This window comes from Larus michahellis, chromosome Z, assembly GCF_964199755.1.
Source record: "Larus michahellis chromosome Z, bLarMic1.1, whole genome shotgun sequence".
In the NCBI taxonomy this organism is placed as follows: Eukaryota; Metazoa; Chordata; class Aves; order Charadriiformes; family Laridae; genus Larus; species Larus michahellis.
Window position 1 is genome coordinate 85,910,266 of NC_133930.1, and position 19,366 is coordinate 85,929,631.

Here is a 19,366-nt window from a genome sequence, read left to right on the forward strand (position 1 = left end):
CAAACATTGAAAGTTTATGCACCGCATATGTAAACCTCTATGCACATGAATTTTATATGCACCAGTGTAAAAACTACATATGCACTGTCGCGTTAACTATCCAGGCATAAACGTTATCTGCCAGTACACACACACCTTCAGCATCAGTTAAAGCCTTCTTCATCAGCAGCTACGTTTTCCTGTCAGGCTAGAGAAAGGTTTATATGTCTCTGCACATGTATTTATGTGCCATTAACACACAGCTATTGGGACAGAACTAAAATGGGCTCATGTGGCGGTTCTAACGGAGGGGAACTTCTCTGTTACGTTGAACGCTTCTACGACCATCAGCCAAGTCTGCCACCACCCAACTCTGCTTGTATGCATGCATGAGAAAAACAGACGACTGGACAAAAAACCTTGCAGTTGAGGTTGTGATACAGACAATATACCTAATACAAACCTACAAAGCCTGGAAATGAAGATGCCAGCTGAGATACTCCTCTCGTTTAGTCCCTCACATGAGTGTTTGTTTCCACTACCAGAAAAGCAGTACGCCGTGTATCTTGCAGGGCAACCTTGAAGCAACCCAAGGAAACCAAGTTTCCATAACCCGGTTTCCCAGCAGGACCTCTACATCACACTGTTAGGTCAAAACTTCGCAGTTAATACTGTAGCAGTCATTTTAGTAAAGGAGGATTTTATACACCTCTGCCTTTGGGATTTCAACAGTAAAGCACATACCTATGAGTTGATAAGCAATGCAGGTGCCGTGAAAACTTATGTACAGCTTTTGCGATTTTCATCTGGTACATTACACATAATGGTTGATAATGTAGCACTGGCTCGACAGGGTTTTTTTGCACATAAGCACATACTGGATTCTAATTAATATTTATCAAAAATATATACACATATACATTTAAATCTTGATAGAACTTGCAGCCAAAATAACTTTTCCATATTTAAAATACGTATTGCATTCAAACTTTCAACATTAGGGCTTTGCATTCTTAATAATATTATATTAATTTCTGTATGTTGAAGATTAGTTATATATATAAACTCTAACACCTGTTAAGAACTAAACTTTCAACATTAGGGCTTTGCATTCTTATTAATATTATCTTAATTTCTGTATGGTTAAGACTAGTTATATATAGAAACTCTAACACATGTTAAGAACTAATTAGTTATTAATTAAAGTTTAAATTAAAACAATTGTTATATTCACACTAGAACTAGTGCTGTGGCTGAAAGCAAACTCAATACTTCAGTAATTCAGTTAAAATATATAGGCCGGTTTCATTTTGTTTCTCCCTTGAATGCCACATTATCATATCTAATAAGGTCACTCATTGCCTTCAAACTGTAAGAAAAGGGACAAGTTTGGTCAATTAGATTTATGAAGGATAATATTTTAAATGACTTTAGAAATAAATGCCATTTTTAGAATATCTGAGTTGAAATAAAACTTGTCTGTCATTGACCAGATGGGAAGTTATCATGTTGTAATATACACCAGTTCTTGGCTCTTTAAGCCTCTTGCAAATTGAAATGTACAATGGTGTGACTCACTTGGAGGAAAAATAAAATATAGCAGACATTCCCTACAGCCATGAAGCTAGCACCAATAAATGCACCGAGAAGTTTTGTAACGTGCATATGGAGAGGCATATGTTCTCCCATCCTCGCCGCTCAGTACTAGTGAAAATAAGACTAGCCTCATAAAAAGTGACAAAAGGTGAAGTACATATAAATATCACGCATATAAATGTTCAGTTTTGTACAGTAAAAGAAAAAAACCAGAACTCTAATCTGCTAATCGTATGATTATAAACCCCAAATGAAGCAAAGAATGAATCACGATTACCAGTACAGGAATTATCAGTAACTATTTAGTTTGATAACCAGCTATGTTATTTTAGTTACTATCCAAGGTAGAAAAAAAAGAAGACCCCAAATGATAAGTTCAAGTCTTCATAAGGCATATAAACTTTAACACTAATTCATGTTAACAACATTAATAAAGATGTCAAAGTCAAATAGATAAAACAGACTGTAGCCATTTTTAGGCATGAAAAATTATGCAGTAAATCTAGTTAAACAGTGAAATTGTAAACAAAATTGTTTCAGGAACAAGCAAAACTTTCTCTTGACATATCAAGTTTAGGAAGAGCAAATACGTAATAGCTACATTTATGCCAGATTAGAGTCTTCAGTTAAAAATCAGGTGGCCAGAGCTGGGAGATTTTGGCAGTACTTAAATATAATGTGTCTTCTTAATAGTCTAAATGCAAAATTTCAAGAAAGAAAATATTCCATGGCATAAATATACAGTGTAAGACTGATAACAAGATTTGAACACCTCAGAATATGTCCCTCAAGTTACTACATTACATACAGGGACATTCACTTTTTTTTTCTGAGCAGCTGAAAAGTATGGTGTTAAAAGGAAACATTAAATATTTTACCAAGGTAGTTCACTCATTTTCACCAGGAGAGTAAACCTGGCTTTATATATATGAACCGTCCTCACACAGGTACACAAACTATTTCTTCTCAGAGATCTGCTTTCTTTTGGACTCCTCATTTTTCCATTTGGTGGTCAAGAAGATGTATATTTTCTCACCTGTCTTCTAGGGACAATATGTAAATTCTGGACAGCTCTGGAATAGTTTTCTGCTATTTATTCAAGACAAATCTGTCCTAAATAGCATCTGTAAAATCGTAATTCTACCTCAAAAATGAGAATTATGTCAGACTGAAGTGGTACCAGCATTTCCTTTACATACTTTTACACAGCAGAGAGTACTCACTTGTGAAGTCATCTTCCAAACCTCATAATTCACAGTATTGTGAGTACTGGCCTCGGAAAAGGGCATCAAACAGCTTATCATCTTTTCTACCATGAGTCCTTAATGAAGCATAAATTTTCCCAGAAATAGAGTAGATCCCTTTTTAAGTGATCATGCAGCCATTCCCTCTCCTCTGTCCCCGCTTCTCCTCTCCTTTCTCTCTACCCATGCGTAACTTATAAAGCCGCTGACAAATTTCATCGAAGCTCAACTGCGAGGTAAAAACACATGATTTCTCAAGCTTTAGAAAAACTTAAATTACTATTTCAATCAGGGAAAAGGACACATTCTGAATTCAACAGTTATTCACTCTGTTTGGCATTTTGGTTAGCCAACCACACAACTTTGACTCTGTTACAGCAACTACTGCCTCTGCAATACCAGCAGGTATCAGAGGTGCCAGGGAAGGAGATAACAGTACTGCTGACGTCGTTAGGAATAGAGGCTATGGAGAGAAATCAGCATGTTCTGTGTGGTATAGGGCAAAATCGTAGGGAAGATATTGTGATGTACAAGGTACAAGAAACTGTGCGTACAAGGTAAGAGGCAATAAATCCGCAGCACATTGATCTTCAATAGGTCACCATAGGTCACCACTCATATGATAACGTATTCCTCCAAAATAGAAAAATACTTTCTCAGAAAACACAATAGCAACTCACAAAAGCAGCTTTTCATGAAGATGGAGAGTGCTAATCTCTCAGGAAATAACTTCTGAAGAGGAGGAGGAGGTGAAGGGGTTAGGAGAGGATCTACACTGGTGTGGGAGTGCTTCAGGTTCAAAATTAGAAAGGGAATGACAGCACAGCTGGTAGCATATGTCTCATATGTAACTTGTCATTATATGCAGTGACACAGAAAAAGAAATTAAGCTTTTGCCTCTAATCATGCAGTAATCTCACAAAAAATCAACTACGATCAAGCAGTGTATTTTTCAATGAGTTATTTATATATCAAACCTTTTTTTAACCAGCAATCATAAACAGAGGCATACATTCTTTATCTCCCCTTTAATTATAAGTCTTTCAAAACAGCAACTGCGCTGAACTACACTATTGTCAAGAGCTATATACTCTTTAATTAAAGCAAGAAAACCTTACAGATAATTCACATATCAAACATAATGAATATACTAACAAAAGGCTAAAGAGCGCACTGCTTTCAGCTTGACCTTCCTTGCAGAGACTCTTAAAGGGAAAAGATTAGGGAAATCTGGAATTAATTTTTTAAAAAAAAAGGTTTCTATGTTTTTTTAAATCAGAATATTAATTAGTCGTTTATTCAGATATACTGTTTTCAAAATGTTGTAACAGTATTTGGTTAGTATTAACTATGTGGTTATTCTTTCACAACAAGCAACTTTTGATACTCACTTCAGTAAGGAAGAACAGGGTGATGGTATGCAAAATAACCAGTGTAATGGATGATAAAAGATGTTTGAGAAGTCTTGAGGAAGATGCTCATCAGAATTTTTCAGAAATGTCCTGAAAAAAACAAATACTTCTGAATTATATGGAAGATGGAAAATCTCTTTGGATCATTAGTGCTAAGTATATATAAATAGAAGACAGAAAATCCCTTAGGATAAATAGTACTAATATACGTACGCACACACATTATTGCAAACTTATTAATCTTATGTACTGTTAAAAATCTCATTCTACATCTTATTTACTATCACTCTTTGAAACTTGGTATCTAGCACTGTTGGTACCGTTACAGCAGTTTTCTCCATATTTTTACCCCTATAGAGCATGTTTTCAAACTATGTTTGAAAATGCACTGAATAAGCAAATTGCTCTTCAGTCAGTCATTTCTATAGCTCCTTTCTTTCTGCATCATATTATCAATACTTTAATCATAATCATAAGTAAAATATCTTTTGAAATTATAGTGGTTCTCTTTTGAACAACATGTAGACTTTGGATTAAACTGGACAAAACTTTGAGCCGGAAGCTTTGGACCTTCACTGGCTTGGGAGAAATAGAATACTGGTTAAAAAAAGCACGGTTTTCAAATGTAAGAACTGGTGAAGAATTAGATAAGCTAGTTTTGTGTCACTTCTGTATCACTTCTCTTACCCAAAGGATGTGGGAAGCAAAAATCTGATGCGTCCAATCCACCGATACTAAAAATTAACCATTAATATTTGCCTTTAATTATTATTTAATAATAAATAACAATAAACATGTAAGTATTTGTACAGTTCTGTAGCAATCACCAGGATGCAGTAATCTGTGTAAGGAATGGATGCCCCTTGGCCTCTTCCCTTTTTACTCTCATTCAGACAATACAATCCCAGCAGAGAGGATATAGTCTGTTACATCCATCCATCCTCCACTAACCATAATCAATTATCACTTCTTTTGCACCTTACTTTTTAACTTACTTTGCTGTGAATTTTTCATCTTAAGAAACTTTCCCTCTCTGAAGCTTCTTTCTTTGTGTGTCATGGCTGGGATTTTCTAAGTTACATAAAGAAGGTAACAACAGACTTTTAAAATGACACTTCCACAGAACTCATTTATGGCATATTTGCTTTACTTTCAGGAGTGATTCAATGTCATCCCCACTTTTGAGTCAGTATGCTTTCTATTGCAGTAAGAGTAGAAGGACATTTAAAAATACCTCCGGAAAAGACATGAGGACTTTCTCAGGACAAGACAATCTTTTTATAAGACATAAGAAAATCCACTGCCACCACATGGAAACAGTGAGAGTGCGTCTAAACACTTAAAACTGGAGATGGAATGGAAACCCACTGGAATACAGCCTTCAGGAATTACTAACCTAAAAGGTAAAATCTCCTTTCTTATAGGGTGCTTTGTCACCAAGACACTAACAGTGTTTGTGTTTTGTCATTAAAGTATTTAAAATTGATTTTTAACTCTTTTTCACAGCTGCATATAAGTAATTTAGAAGTGCATCTACACCTCCAAAAGATCACTCTCTGCCTGGAAGACCCCAGATGAAAGACGAAAGAGAATTACCGTTGTTCAACAAGATGGACAGGTGTATAGCCTCTGAACGGCTCCAAAAGATAGTGGGGTTTATTTGGAAATTAATTTTACTAATCAAATGAAATTAGTAGGAAGAATTTACTACAGATTTCAAAATTATGTTAAGTAAGCAATATCTGAGCAGAAGCATTAGCACCACATTGTGAATTTGTGCTTTTCGCGAATTCATGAAAACCTGAAGATTAAAAATAAAGCTGATTGTAATATAGAGAAAGGGAGAACTTAAACTAGAAAATAATTATTATAAAGACAGTAATTTCAACATTGTGAGAAAATGCAAGGAAAAAGAACTTATTGTCTCTCACCCTCTGAAATATTTTTCTTAATATAGCAAAGCATAAAGGCAACTTTCTATAAGAAAGCATGATAAATACAGTTTGGGTAGTAATTTAATAAAAAATCACATCTTGTCTACTGATGGTGTATGAACTGTTTGAGAGACTTCTGGACCAAAGCAGTTTTTAAAGTATTGTTTCTTAGCTGTCTCCTAAGGACAAGGACAGGGCTGACACTTGGATTCAGAGGCTTATAACAAAATGTCTACAGAAATTTTTAAACTGAGACGGAGACAGTCTGAGGATCTGAAGAACGTTTAAATATTAAAATAACTTCAAATACTATAAAAAATCAACTGTCTAATGATAATACAAAAATTCTGGTGCCAGCATTTCTCACTGTCCACTCTGGCTACATAATTCTTGCCAGAAAAACCCAACTCTGTGCCAGATGCTTTAATTCAACCACTCTTCTGACAGAAGTATAATAATAGCTAGTAGGAAATTTGTTTTGACTACAAGTTATGTTAAAGCAGCTGCCTATAGTCTCAAAGCAGTGGATAGCATCTGTGAAAGTATTTAATACCACAGCAAGATTCCAAGTTATGGTAGTTTTGTTCTCCAGTAGAGTATGACAAGGTGAGAATTGATCTTGTAAGCCTCAGTGCAGGTGTGAAAAAATGAGATGCCAACAAGATGCATCCTAATAGTAGTTCCTTGTAGACTTCGAAGAATTTAGCTCTGCGTATGGAGTAAACATGACTAAAAAGCAACTTCACGAATTATAACTCTTAGACATTAAAATTAGAGAAATATTTCCAGTCTTTAAAATTGAATGACAGATATTTATACCCAATAGACAGCAATTTTACCAACAGAATCTCTAAATTCTTCTCCCAGCACTCAAGTAATTAACCTGATTTCTTGTTGAGAAAGCAAGATATAATTCATAGTATGAAATCATAAAAAGGTGCATCCACCTTACTCCTTGTGATCTTCCTTAACAGAAAATTGTCATCTCCTACTCAGTACAAAAGACTAAAGAATATATGAAAAAAGCACAAGAATAGGGTTGTGCTTTTAGCCTAAAGAATAGGCTGCTCCAACTTGAGCAACCCTCAACCCGGTGCAGATGACAGTCTCTACTCTGAAGTCACACCTAATTCCTTTAAAAAAAGCGAATGAAGAACAAGATTGGGTTCTCCTAGGAAATCCACAAGCAGCATTGGAACTGTTAGATCCACTCCACAAACCCCAGCTACTTCAAGTGAGTAACTGACAACACTGTCAGTAAGTCTATGATGACTGGAAATTCTGAGGGATGAAAATCCTCTTTTTTTTCAGAGGTTTGGGTCAGCAGCAAGAAAATAGCAGGCCCGGTAGTTTTGGGGAGCGCATTCTGGAGACTGCTGTTATTCAACAGCTTCCTCAACAATCTGGACAAAAGCGGACAGACAGAACACTCATTTAGGACATATGCAGGTGACACTAAACTGGGGGAAGCAGGCACAGTAGTTAACACATCATACAGTAGAGTGGAAAGTCACGGATGACCAGGCCAACAGAAATTCACAAAGTTCACTGAGGTTAAGTGCAACTTTTTGCTCCAGCAACAGAATTATACCAACCTAGGCTGGGAACTGACGGTCTGAGTACCAACCCTACCCAACCCCAAGCCTGGGGTTTATGGCCAGAAGGGTACTGAAAATGAGGCAATGCTGTATTCTTACTACAAACAACCCAAACCACACACTGGGCTGCATTAGGAGGAGCCTGGCAAGCAAACTAAACATAGTAATTTGCTTCACCTGCTTGGAAACAGTTAAGCCTTACCTAGAGTATTTTGTCCAGGTGTTGGGCCTACAGCTCAAGGAGGATGTGAGGAAACTGGAATGGACTAGACTGCATCATCTATGACAAGCTGTTGAGGGATTTACGCTCCTTTACTCTGGTGTAGAGGTAGCTAAAGGGTTGAGTCACCTAATGGCAGCCTACACCTACCCAAACAGTAATTACAAAGACGACAATGACAAACTTTTCTCAGTGGGGGCTGGTGTGGTACAGCAAGTCATAGCCAGCAGCTTTGAAGGTTCACTCTAGAGATCAGGCAATACTTTGCACTAAGGTAGTGCAGTCATGGAACAGGTTTCCCAGAGAGTTGTAACATCTCAGCTGGTGCAGGTTTACATGGGTCAGCTAACACAGTCATTTCTGACAGCTCTTGGTGATTGTCCCAATTTGAGCAGGAGGCTGGACTAGATGATCTTTAACGTCCCTTCCAACCCAAACCATCCTGTGATTCTGTGATTCTGTGACCTCTGGCAGTCCTTTCCGACCAACATTTATATTATGCTAAAGTTACCTCAGGAAGGCCAGAGAAGTGTGGAGGAAAATGTAGCACAGATAAATGAGTGAGTATTAAAAACTGATGACCCAAGATTCATAGGTGAATTTAGGACTGGATCTAAGTAGCCTTGTCATACAGAAAAGAAACTCTGAGTGACAGCAGAATGCACAACGTTTGATCACAAAATTAGAAAGGAGAAAGCATATGCTAGAATCACTTTATTTGAAGTTAAGGATATTATTAATTTTTCAGCACCCCTACTATTTTGTTGCATTTCAATAACATAATAAAGAATCTTGAATAATTTGAATTCCCTGGAAGCAATAGTTAATACAGCATCTCTAGTAAGTTGGAAATGAGCCAGTCCTATTATTAGACGACTCCCAGAAAACAATGTTCTGTCATCACCGCTTTTATGATTACACAAAACTTTCCTGAACAGTCTAAAGATTAATTTAAACCTAGGCCCTGCAGGGAAATCTTCTAGTACCAAAAGAGAAAGCATGATAGATTTAAAAGAAAAAAATCTTTATTTCACTTCCAGTTAATTTTACCAAAGTTTCAAAAGATATAGAGCCAAGCTAACAGATGGAAATTTTGATTATGTAGCTGTAATTGTAAAGAGAACTGATGAAGGATTAGTATTCTTTAAAATAATGCATAACTTCTAAAATTGTTATTGATAGATTCTTACTGTGATGGACTATGCACAACTCAGTAAATAACAGACCTAGGAATTCCACATAAAATTCAGTATATGAAAGTGTTTCCAAATGGATAAAGTCATTCAAGGAGCTAATTTGGTAAATCATTTTTTTCTTTGTATTCTGGTCACTGGGTTATGTTACCTTACAAATATTGGCTGTAATGAAACATAGCATATAAAAGAACTGTTCTGATAATGGAGTTTCACAGGTTTTGAAAATAAAAGTTCTGAATACACAGTTCATAAAAAAAATCCCTTTTGACGTATACAAAAACACGCACTATCTCTCCAACAATGCTTTTCAGTGTTAATATTTTTGTAACTGTATAAGAAAATATGACATTTTTGGTATTCTTCTTAAACAAAGCTGCCAGATTTTGGTTATGATTTGCAGAGTACTTTGTAGTAAATTAAATGAGCTGCCACATCCTGCGCATGCCAAGTTTTTGATCTCTAGAAAAGCAAATTATGATACTGAAATTTATATGCCTAAATATGAAATCTATATGGCCAAGTTGTTTAATTTTACATGAAGTAGAAAATATACTGCCTCCCTCTCTCCATTGGCACTTTGTTCTGAAATTCATTGCGTTCTCAAGTTAGCACACACTTTTTATCATTGCAGGTACAGATAAATGTGTAAACAAGATGGATTAGTGGAGGAGACTAGAATAGCTAACAGGAACAGACTATACTACATATTTATTTTATCCTGTCATTCCAAGGGCTTTCATAAAGGAAAGGTGAAATGTCAAAATTGACAGTAGAAGCAGTTACAGCTACCACAATGCCCATTCTTGCCTCGACTATTATTGCCACAACAGGAATACCTCATCTGTTCACGAGTCACCTCCTTAATTCCTATTTTTTCGTGAGCTTGCATTGTGTAACATCAAACATCCAGTTACAATCCACTTTTGCATGTTCTTCAGAGCCCAAGAACAATAAAATGAGACCACACATTACAAAAAGTATGTGATTGAAGAAGCTTAAATGCTGGACGTCTCCACCTTGCTCTTTGTACCACTCGTATTGTGTAGGATATTCTTATTTAGAACAATCAAATAAAAGCCAGTTGAATAGGATTTGGCTTTCTTAATTTTGGGGTTTGTTGTTGTTTTTTTTTTTAATTTGTGATCTCACTATGTATTGTATCTTACACCAAATTTACATTAAAAAAAACAATGAAAGACTCACATCCAATTTCAGTGCAAATAATGTATCCCTTTGTTTACAATTGCAACTTGTGAAGAAATAATTTTATAAAGGTGGACATTCTATACTCTTTTTAAAACTAATATTTGTTGAAGCATACTGGTCATGTAACGAGATGATCATTTCAGTAAATCATCTTTCAGTTCCAGTACTTATAGAATTATTATGGTATGACAGCAGAACATTTTAATTTACCTGGAAGTTGAAGGCAGATAAATCTGAACTAGGAAGAAATTAATTTTTTTCAATTGAATGAATGACTAAGGCCTTGGAAACCTTATCAAAGGCTTTGGCACTGTAGTAGTAAATGTCTTTAGACCAATAATAATGTGTTTCTAACACGTGTCCTAACTGAACCGTTATTTGCTATTTGAGGACTGTGTTACAGAGGAAATCAAACCAGACATTGGCTATGGTCTATGTTATCACCAAACAAAAAAATGTGCAGCATAGGAGTTTGATCCAAAGCTAATGAAATCCCAGCAGATACAATATTCAAGAAACACCTCCCCTAAGCTCAGGAGCTATGTATCCCAACAAAGAAGAAGTCAGGCAAAAAAGCGTGAAAAAGAAGCCTGCATGGATGAAGAAGGAGCTCTTGGACAAACTCAAACACAGAAGAGAAGCCTACTGAAGGTGGAAGCAAGGACAGGGAGCCAGGAATATAGAGAAATTGTCCAAGCAGACAGGGTTTGGGTTAGGAAAGCTAAAGCCCTGGCCAGTTAAATCTGGCCAGCGATGTCAAGGGCAAGAAGAAAAGCTTCTATAGGTACCTCAGTGATAAAAGGAAACATGGGGCATCTCCAGAAGGAAACAGGAGACCAGGTCACACACAATATGGACAAGGTCTATGGAACCTGATGAGATACATCTGCACATCCTGAGGGAACTGGCGGATGAAGTTGCTAAGCCACTAACCATCATATTTGAGAAATCATGGCAGTCTTGCGAAGTTCACACTGACTGGAAGGGGGGAAACATAACGCCCATTTATAAAAAGGGAAAAAAGCAAGACCCAGGAAACTACAGGTTGGTCAGTGTCACCTCTGGGCCTGGCAAGATCACGGAGCAGACCCTCCTGGAAACTATGCTAAGGCACATGGAAAATAAGGAGGTGATTGGTGACAGCCAATATGGCTTCACTAGGGACAAACTGTGTCTGAAAAATGTGGTGGCCTCTACAACCTGGTTACAGCATTGGTGCACAAGGAAGAGCAATTCACATCATCTACCTTGACTTGTGCAAACCATTTGACACGAGGAGTGTTCCTCAAGGGTCACTACTGGGATCGGTGCTGTTTAACATCTTTGCCAGCAATGTGGACAGTGGGATCAGGTGCACCGTCAGCAAGTTTGCTGACTACACCAAGCTGTGTGGGGCGGTTGATACGCTGGAAGGGCAGCCATCCAGAGTGACCTGGACAGGCTGGAGAGGTGGGCCTGTGCCAACCTCACGAACTTCAACCAGGCCAAGTGCAAGGTCCTGCACCTGGGTCATGGCAATCCCAGGCACAAATACAGGTTGGGCGGAGAATGGCTTGAGAGCAGCCCTGAGGAGAAGGACTTGGGGGTGCTGGTGGATGAAAAGCTAGACATGAGCCTTCAATGTGCACTTGTAGCCCAAAAAGCCAATGGCCTCCTAGGCTGAATCTAAAGAATTGTGGCCAGCAGTGTGAGGGGGGGTGTTCTGCCCCTCTGCTCCACTCTGTGAGACCCCCCTGCAGCGCAGCCTCCAGCTCTGGGGCACCAACAGCAGAAGGACACGGAGCTGTTGGAGCAGGGCCAGAGGAGGCCCCGGAGATGCTGGGAGGGCTGGAGCCCCTCTGCTGTGAGGACAGGCTGAGAGAGCTGGGGGGGTTCAGCCTGGAGAAGAGAAGGCTCCGGGGAGACCTTCCAGCCCCTTCCAGTCCCTCGAGGGGCTCCAGGAAAGCTGGGGAGGGACTCTGGAGCAGGGAGGGGAGCCATGGGATGAGTGGAACAGTTTTAACCTGAAAGAGGGGAGATTGAGATGAGATCTGAGGCAGAAGTTCTTTGGTGTGAGGGCGGTGAGCCCCTGGCCCAGGTTGCCCAGAGCAGCTGTGGCTGCCCCATCCCTGGAGGGGTTCAAGGCCAGGTTGGACGGGGCTTGGAGCAACCTGGGCTGGTGGGAGGTGTCCCTGCCCAGGGCAGGGGGTGGCACTGGGTGGGCTTTAAGGTCCCTTCAAAATTAAACCATTCTGTGATTCCACAATAATTGGACTTATCATAAAGATAAGTTGAAGACCACATCAAGAAATAGTCAAAGGTTATCAAAATGTGTCAACACTATGCATTTGTATTTCAACACAATTATTCACCTTGTAGATCTATCCACATAAACTCAAGAACAAATTTTATTTATGAATGTTTCTTTCATACTCACTCATACAAATTCTTCAGTGGTGAAGTTAAAATAGCCAGCACAGAGAGCATACTATTGCAGTGGCTATGTATTTTATAGATCTTGAGATGTCTGTCTTCATGTGGATTCAGAAACTCCTGAACAGAGCTGCAAACTGACCAGAGCATAACTTCAGTGGACATCAAAATTGCTGCAATATCAATTCTGTAGGAAAAAAAAAAATAAAAATTACTTAGGATATCAGGATAGTGGTAAATGTCAGTTAAATAGAGCTTTCTCTGACGACATGAAATACTAAAATCATAGCATGGACTTCAAATTTCATCTTCCATCAGTGGTGCAGGAATTCTGAATACACTATACTGTAAAAATTCAGCGCTTCCACAGAAAAGTCATTACTCAAACTAGTCAAAACAAAACATAAAAGTATGGAAATTTCCTCTTCTAAAGGACAATGCCACTAGACAAGAACAAATTACCTTCTGAACTACAAGTAAAATGAATTTAGTTTTCTTTATGATAAGGTAAATATAGTATGTACATGCTGTTTTCAAATCCCACTGGAGCAAAAAATTAATGAGAATTAAATCTTCAATTTGCAAAACTTTAACTGCCAGGTAACATACTACACTGTGGAATGTTTCTGAGTCAGTAATCTGTTGTCTGTTGATATTGGTGTGCAGAGCTTCATGGGTCATTGGCCTAAACAAGAGTAAGAACCCAAACTACAACAACATAAACTCACAAGACTACACTGACATTTCCAGATAGGAAACAGATGGGTAACACAAAATATATGGCAGGCCTGAAGTTGCCTGAAAAAAGTACCTAAGTACCTAAAAGTCAATGGTTGCATATGTGATCATCTGCATTTTTAAGGACCATGTCATTTTTCGAAAATCTAGGCAAACACACATGAACAGACATTTGTCTATATTGCAGATCAGATCTCTAACTTTTCAGTAACCATTGTGAGAAAAGACACACCCCAAAGTACAGTACTATAAAAAAGCATGTAAAACCTCCATGATAAAAATATATCGAATTATATTAATTAAAAATTGTTTTTCTCATTTATGCATGACTGGATAATTCAGTTCACTCAGTGACAAATTCAGGGATCACATTATTAAATAAAATAGCTTCTCCACAAAAAGTTCAGTATTTTGAAGCAAATTAATATAGAATTGACTAATGCTACATTTAAGAAATACTGTATTGATACACATTCTTCATATTTCAAGGTATTATTTTTTTTTCCAGGAAATTTCTAGGATACCTCTCCGAACCTAAAGATACAGAAGGGCCTAATCGTGGCAAATTAGTCAAGGAATAGAGTACACAAACAGGTATTTTGATACATAGAATAAAACTTTGGGTTTTTCCCCCTTGTTCCAAGGATGTGAACTTGTGCAAGTTATTTCAGCCTCCGTAACACTCTTCATAATAAAACTTACGATGACGACATATAACTCTTAGCTCACACAAAACATCTCTCTGCTGAGTGTGTCTCCATGTGCCACCATGGACTATATCACTTTCAAAATCTAAAAAGAGGAACATGTTCCTATAGGAAAGACATATAGCAAAGGGGCAGGATGAGAAATACACCAATTTCTTCAGTCAAACAAGACACTGGGTAGAAAAAAGACAGAGGCAGTGTAAGCTTCCATCTGGAGACACCTGCTTTAGTACTTCTTAAAGAGACCCTCCTCTCTGGGAAAACATAAATCCCAACAAGAAGAACTTCCAGCTTCATATTTCACAAAATGACAGGAGAAGGAACAGCCTCCTCTCTCCTTCTGCACCACTGGCTTCATTCTGGCAAATCTTTTGATGTGACCTCGTAGTTGTCTCACTTGAAAAGCCCTATGAAAACCCAAATTCTATTGGAACACATAGAGTTTTCTTCATGAATCAATGGCTTGATTTCTAGTCCTGATACTGCTAATTCTGCCCACATTTTTGGCTGGGCCAGCAGCCCTCAATACACTGTTCTTCATGAGGCTTTCAAATCAATCCATCAGTTTCTGCAACAATTTCACCAAGTGCTAAAAAGAGGTCTTTGACTCTGCACAGTTTAGTATATGACTACCAAATATTCTTAAATATACAAAATATATTGAATTAAAATGAACATCATAATACATAAATTGTGTGTATTCCCTCTACTGTGTTCATTAACACTTAAAATTGAACCAAAGCAGTGCTGTGCATAACAGAAAACTTATTTTACTAATTTTATTTATTTTAATCATTTGCTTATTTTATTAATTAAAAGTGCACATTAAATATACAACCATTACCTGATTTGTGGTGTTCTCTTGTAACTGGGGCAGGCCTGACAATATCTGGAGGACAGCATAGCCAAAGATTGCTCTAGTACATCTGTAAGAATCTCCTGGGCTGTCTTGGGAGGGAGAATAGTCCATAGATCATGATGAAGAGCACAGCAGAAGTAATGCCACATCTGGACAGAGAATGAGCATCTTTCCCCCTGTCAAAACCACCACACGTTAAATAACAAAAACACACCTTCCAAAATGTCAATTTAGTTCTTGTAACTCTTAATTAATTCAACCTGAAAGGAAATAGCTGAAGAGTTTCAGGCACATGATGACCAAAAAATGGTCCTTGACAAGATGCGAAACATCTTTATTAGAAAGGAAACACATGTTTCTGCTACAAAACTAGAGTTCTGCCATAAAGCCAAACCACAGCATTTAACCTCTTATATCCTTAATTAACCTACTCTCAAAACCCATAGTGTTATAAGTCTAGTTTAAAAACACATAATGTATTCTGTGTTTACTAGAATAGTCAGATGAATTTAATAGAACAGTTTCTTTGTCTTGAAAATAAGAAAAAAATATTTACATTACTTTAGCATATATATTTCCCCAGATTCATAATTGCCACATATAACAATGATTACAGAACATTGGTTATATATAATGGATATGTAATAAGTGCAGAAAAAAAATAGCAACTGAATAATTAAACCGATAGTTAAGAGATGTCCAGAATTTTTTAGTAAGATTTTTTTTTTTTCATCTTATAATGGTAACTCATTGAAACTAAACATTTTCTGGGAAGGAATCAGCTTTGGTATTCATATTTCACTGTCTATACAGAAACGCCCCAATACAATACAGAGATAAATACAGAGGAGTCAAAGTTACAGTGGTTAATCCATAGTATCTCTAAGTACCATAGTTAACTGACATTAAAATATTTGAACTAACACCTGTTCAGAAAAGAGCATTTATGAGGAAGTTGTATCAGAACAAGGTCTTGAATCTTCACTTCCCACATTCCAATGGAGTTGAGAAATATTTTAAGAATTTGTTGATATTTTAGCATTAGCAGAAATATAAAACAACCCCATGAGTTTTAAAACACTGTAAGAGTTTGATAGGCATTCTCTAATAATAATAAACCAAAAAAATCTGGCTTCTTTTTAAACACACCACATTAGCAGATTATTGGAAGTTGTCATTATTCAGTATTCCTCTGCCATAATATCTGAAGCGTATTTTACATTAAAAAGTGGCAAATCATGACAAAGAACAAAAGTACCAAACTTGTGACCAGTGCTGTAGTCATTAAATTTATGATTGGCGTAGGCATCTCTGAAATCTCATTTAGGGGGAAAAAAAAAAATGTCCAAGTTTCCAAGTTTCACTAATGCAGAAAAGAAAAATGCAATACAGATAAGTTTCAAAAGAAAACTACATGCCTAATTTTCTTCGTACATAAAACCATGGACATCTTACAACTTTTTTAAGCCTATTTCAACAGGCAAACCAAAACCAATCACTGTGGATTTTGAATGATCAAGCACTTGATAAGTATTTACATACAGGTGAAGTAGGATTGTCTTATATTGACTAAAAATGGATATAATAAAATAATGGACACATTAAAATGATTTTCTGTTTTTCTTACATGAAATAAAATTACAATATTATTGCATGATATACTGAAACATCATCAGAAGAAAGTACAAGTTTACCTCATAACTCAACTCCTAACATAACTTCATAACTTTGCATAACTCAAACGTTACTTCATTTCTGTAAACTGGCATCCTTAGATATATTACCATTACTACTCTTAAGGTAAATTCCTATAGAACTTACTTACCCAGAAATAAAACCCTAACCCTACCTTACAGACATTTTACTAACATTTCCCTTTCTTTGCAAAAGCATTTCAACTGTTACAGAATAAACTTACCACGTAAAAAATACTTAGTTTGCATGCCTAATGGAAGCTATTTATTTTGGTCATAACTTTAACTTACTAAAATCAACTAAAAATTTTTCAAAAACTGTGCAGACTTAACAATCAGAGATATAATTCTGAATTCACTTGCTAACGTATTTATTTTTTTAAGTAACTGAATGTTGGCAAGTTTTACTTTTTGACTATGTAACTGTAAACACAAATTGCTTCATTTTTTCTGTTTTATTTAATTTGAAGCAGTAAATTGAATAATACCCCTTTTATAACATTGTACCTTGACTGCAGAAGCAGCAGTTTCACTGAAGATTTAAATAAGATTCACTCGCCTTTTCTGACCTGTTTTTCTATTTGTTGCCGTTTCTAGACAATTCTACTGGTAAACATCTGCTATTTTTGCAGGCTTCATATAACACAAACAGATGTGAGCTTTTATTTAGCTTATATATCAGGAAACAAGCAGCTGCGCTTTATTATATAAGCCACTCAATATTATCTTTGAACAGACAATTCTTTATTCTTCGACTATTAGAAAACATAAGTTCCCAAAGCTACAGCAGATGTCTGCTACGCTAAAAGCTCCATTTGAAGACGTGATGTGGAGAGCTGGCCGTGGCGCGGTGGGTGTTCAGTGCGCTCCGCCAGCGAGACCCCGAACCTAGAGAGTTTCACTCCTGGGCAGCTTAAACTCCAAGCACTCTTAGAGCTCGGATCAGATCTCACGGTACCACAAATTCACTACCTGTATGTCACAAAATTCCTGCTTAACTTTCCTAAAAGATGCTCAACACTTTCTGGGATCTCACAGTGATTATAATCTGTTTACCCTCTGATCATAATCCGTCTTCTAGCTTTTAATTCAAGTTATCACCATTGGATTAGGCGCATGTTGGAGGGAGGATCGGTGAGCAGGTACTGAAATTGATTATGAAAGTCCAAAAATATTTTAAAACACATTATTCTTATTATAACAATTTAGAAAATTCTTTTATAGAACATAATAACCATTTGCTACAAATCTTGTTCTCCTCAGGTGTTACCACTGTACAAACAAAAAAATGGATACGGAAACTGCAGCCCTGTGTAATCACAGAATCATAGAACCGTTAGGTTTGGAAGGGACCTTCAAGATCATCTAGTTCCAACCCCCCTGCCCTGGGCAGGGACACCTCCCACTACATCAGGTTGCGCAGAGCCCCATCCAGCCTGGCCTTAAAAACTTCCAGGGATGGGGCTTCCACCACCTCTCTGGGCAACCTGGGCCAGTGTCTCACCACTCTCATGGTGAAGAACTTCTTCCTAACGTCCAGTCTGAATCAGCCCATCTCTAGTTTTAATCCATTCCCTCTAGTCCTACCATTACCCGACATCCCAAAAAAGTCCGTCCCCAGCTTTCTTGTAGGCCCCCTTAAGATACTGGTAGGCCACTATAAGGTGTCCTCAGAGCCTTCTTTTCTCCAGACTGAACAACTCCAGCTCTCTCAGTCTGTCCTCATAGGAGAGGTGCTCCAGCCCTCTGATCATCCTCGTGGCCCTTCTCTGGACACGTTCCATATCTCCCTTGTAGTCGGGGCTCCAGAACTGGACGCAGTACTCAACAGGTGGGGTCTCACAAGAGTGGACTAGAGGGGCAGAATCACCTCCCTCGACCTGCTGGTCACGGTTCTCCTGATGCAGTCCAGGATACGATTGGCGTTCTGGGCTGCCAGTGCACACTGACGGCTCATGTTGAGCCTCTCGTCCACCAGCCCCCCCAAGTCCTTTTCTTCAGGGCTGCTCTCAAGCCAGTCACTGCCCAGCCCATATCGGTGCTTGGGATTGCAAGGAGGACTTTGCACTTGGTCTTGCTGAACTTCATGAGGTTGGCATGGGCCCACCTCTCCAGCCTGTCAAGGTCCCTCTGGATGGCATCCCTTCCCTCCAGCGTGTCAGCCGCCCCACACAGCTTGGTGTCGTCGGCAAACGTGCTGAGGGTGCACTCTACGCCACCGTCCATGTCGCTCACAAAGACATTAAACAAGACCGGTCCCGGTACTGATCCTTGAGGGACTCCACTCGTCACTGGCCTCCACTTGGACATGGACCCATTGACAGCCACTCTTTGGGTGTGGCCGTCAAGCCAGTTCTTTATCCACTGAATTGTCAGTCCATCAATCCCATATTTTATCAGCTTGGAGACCAGGATGTCATGTGGGACAGTGTCAAAGGCTTTGCTCAGCTCCAGGTAAATGACGTCAGTTGCTCTCCCCTTGTCTATTGATGTTGTGACCGTCTCATAGAAGGCCATCAGGTTTGTCAGGCACGATTTGCCCTTGGTGAAGCCCTGTTGATTGTACCCAAT

The 19,366-nt window shown here is 38.1% G+C and overlaps 1 protein-coding gene across 1 annotated transcript in view; it reads right to left on the reverse strand.

Annotated features, from left to right (window-relative positions):
* KIAA0825 (KIAA0825 ortholog) overlaps nt 1–19,366 on the reverse strand; it is a 254,964-nt gene that overhangs the window by 143,552 nt on the left and 92,046 nt on the right. Inside the window, exons 12-14 of the mRNA XM_074569791.1 lie at nt 15,087–15,277; nt 12,802–12,984; nt 4,211–4,321 (exon numbers count right to left, since the gene is read on the reverse strand). Of these exons, the coding sequence (XP_074425892.1) occupies nt 4,211–4,321; nt 12,802–12,984; nt 15,087–15,277 (485 nt within the window). The remainder of the gene's footprint in view (nt 1–4,210; nt 4,322–12,801; nt 12,985–15,086; nt 15,278–19,366) is intronic.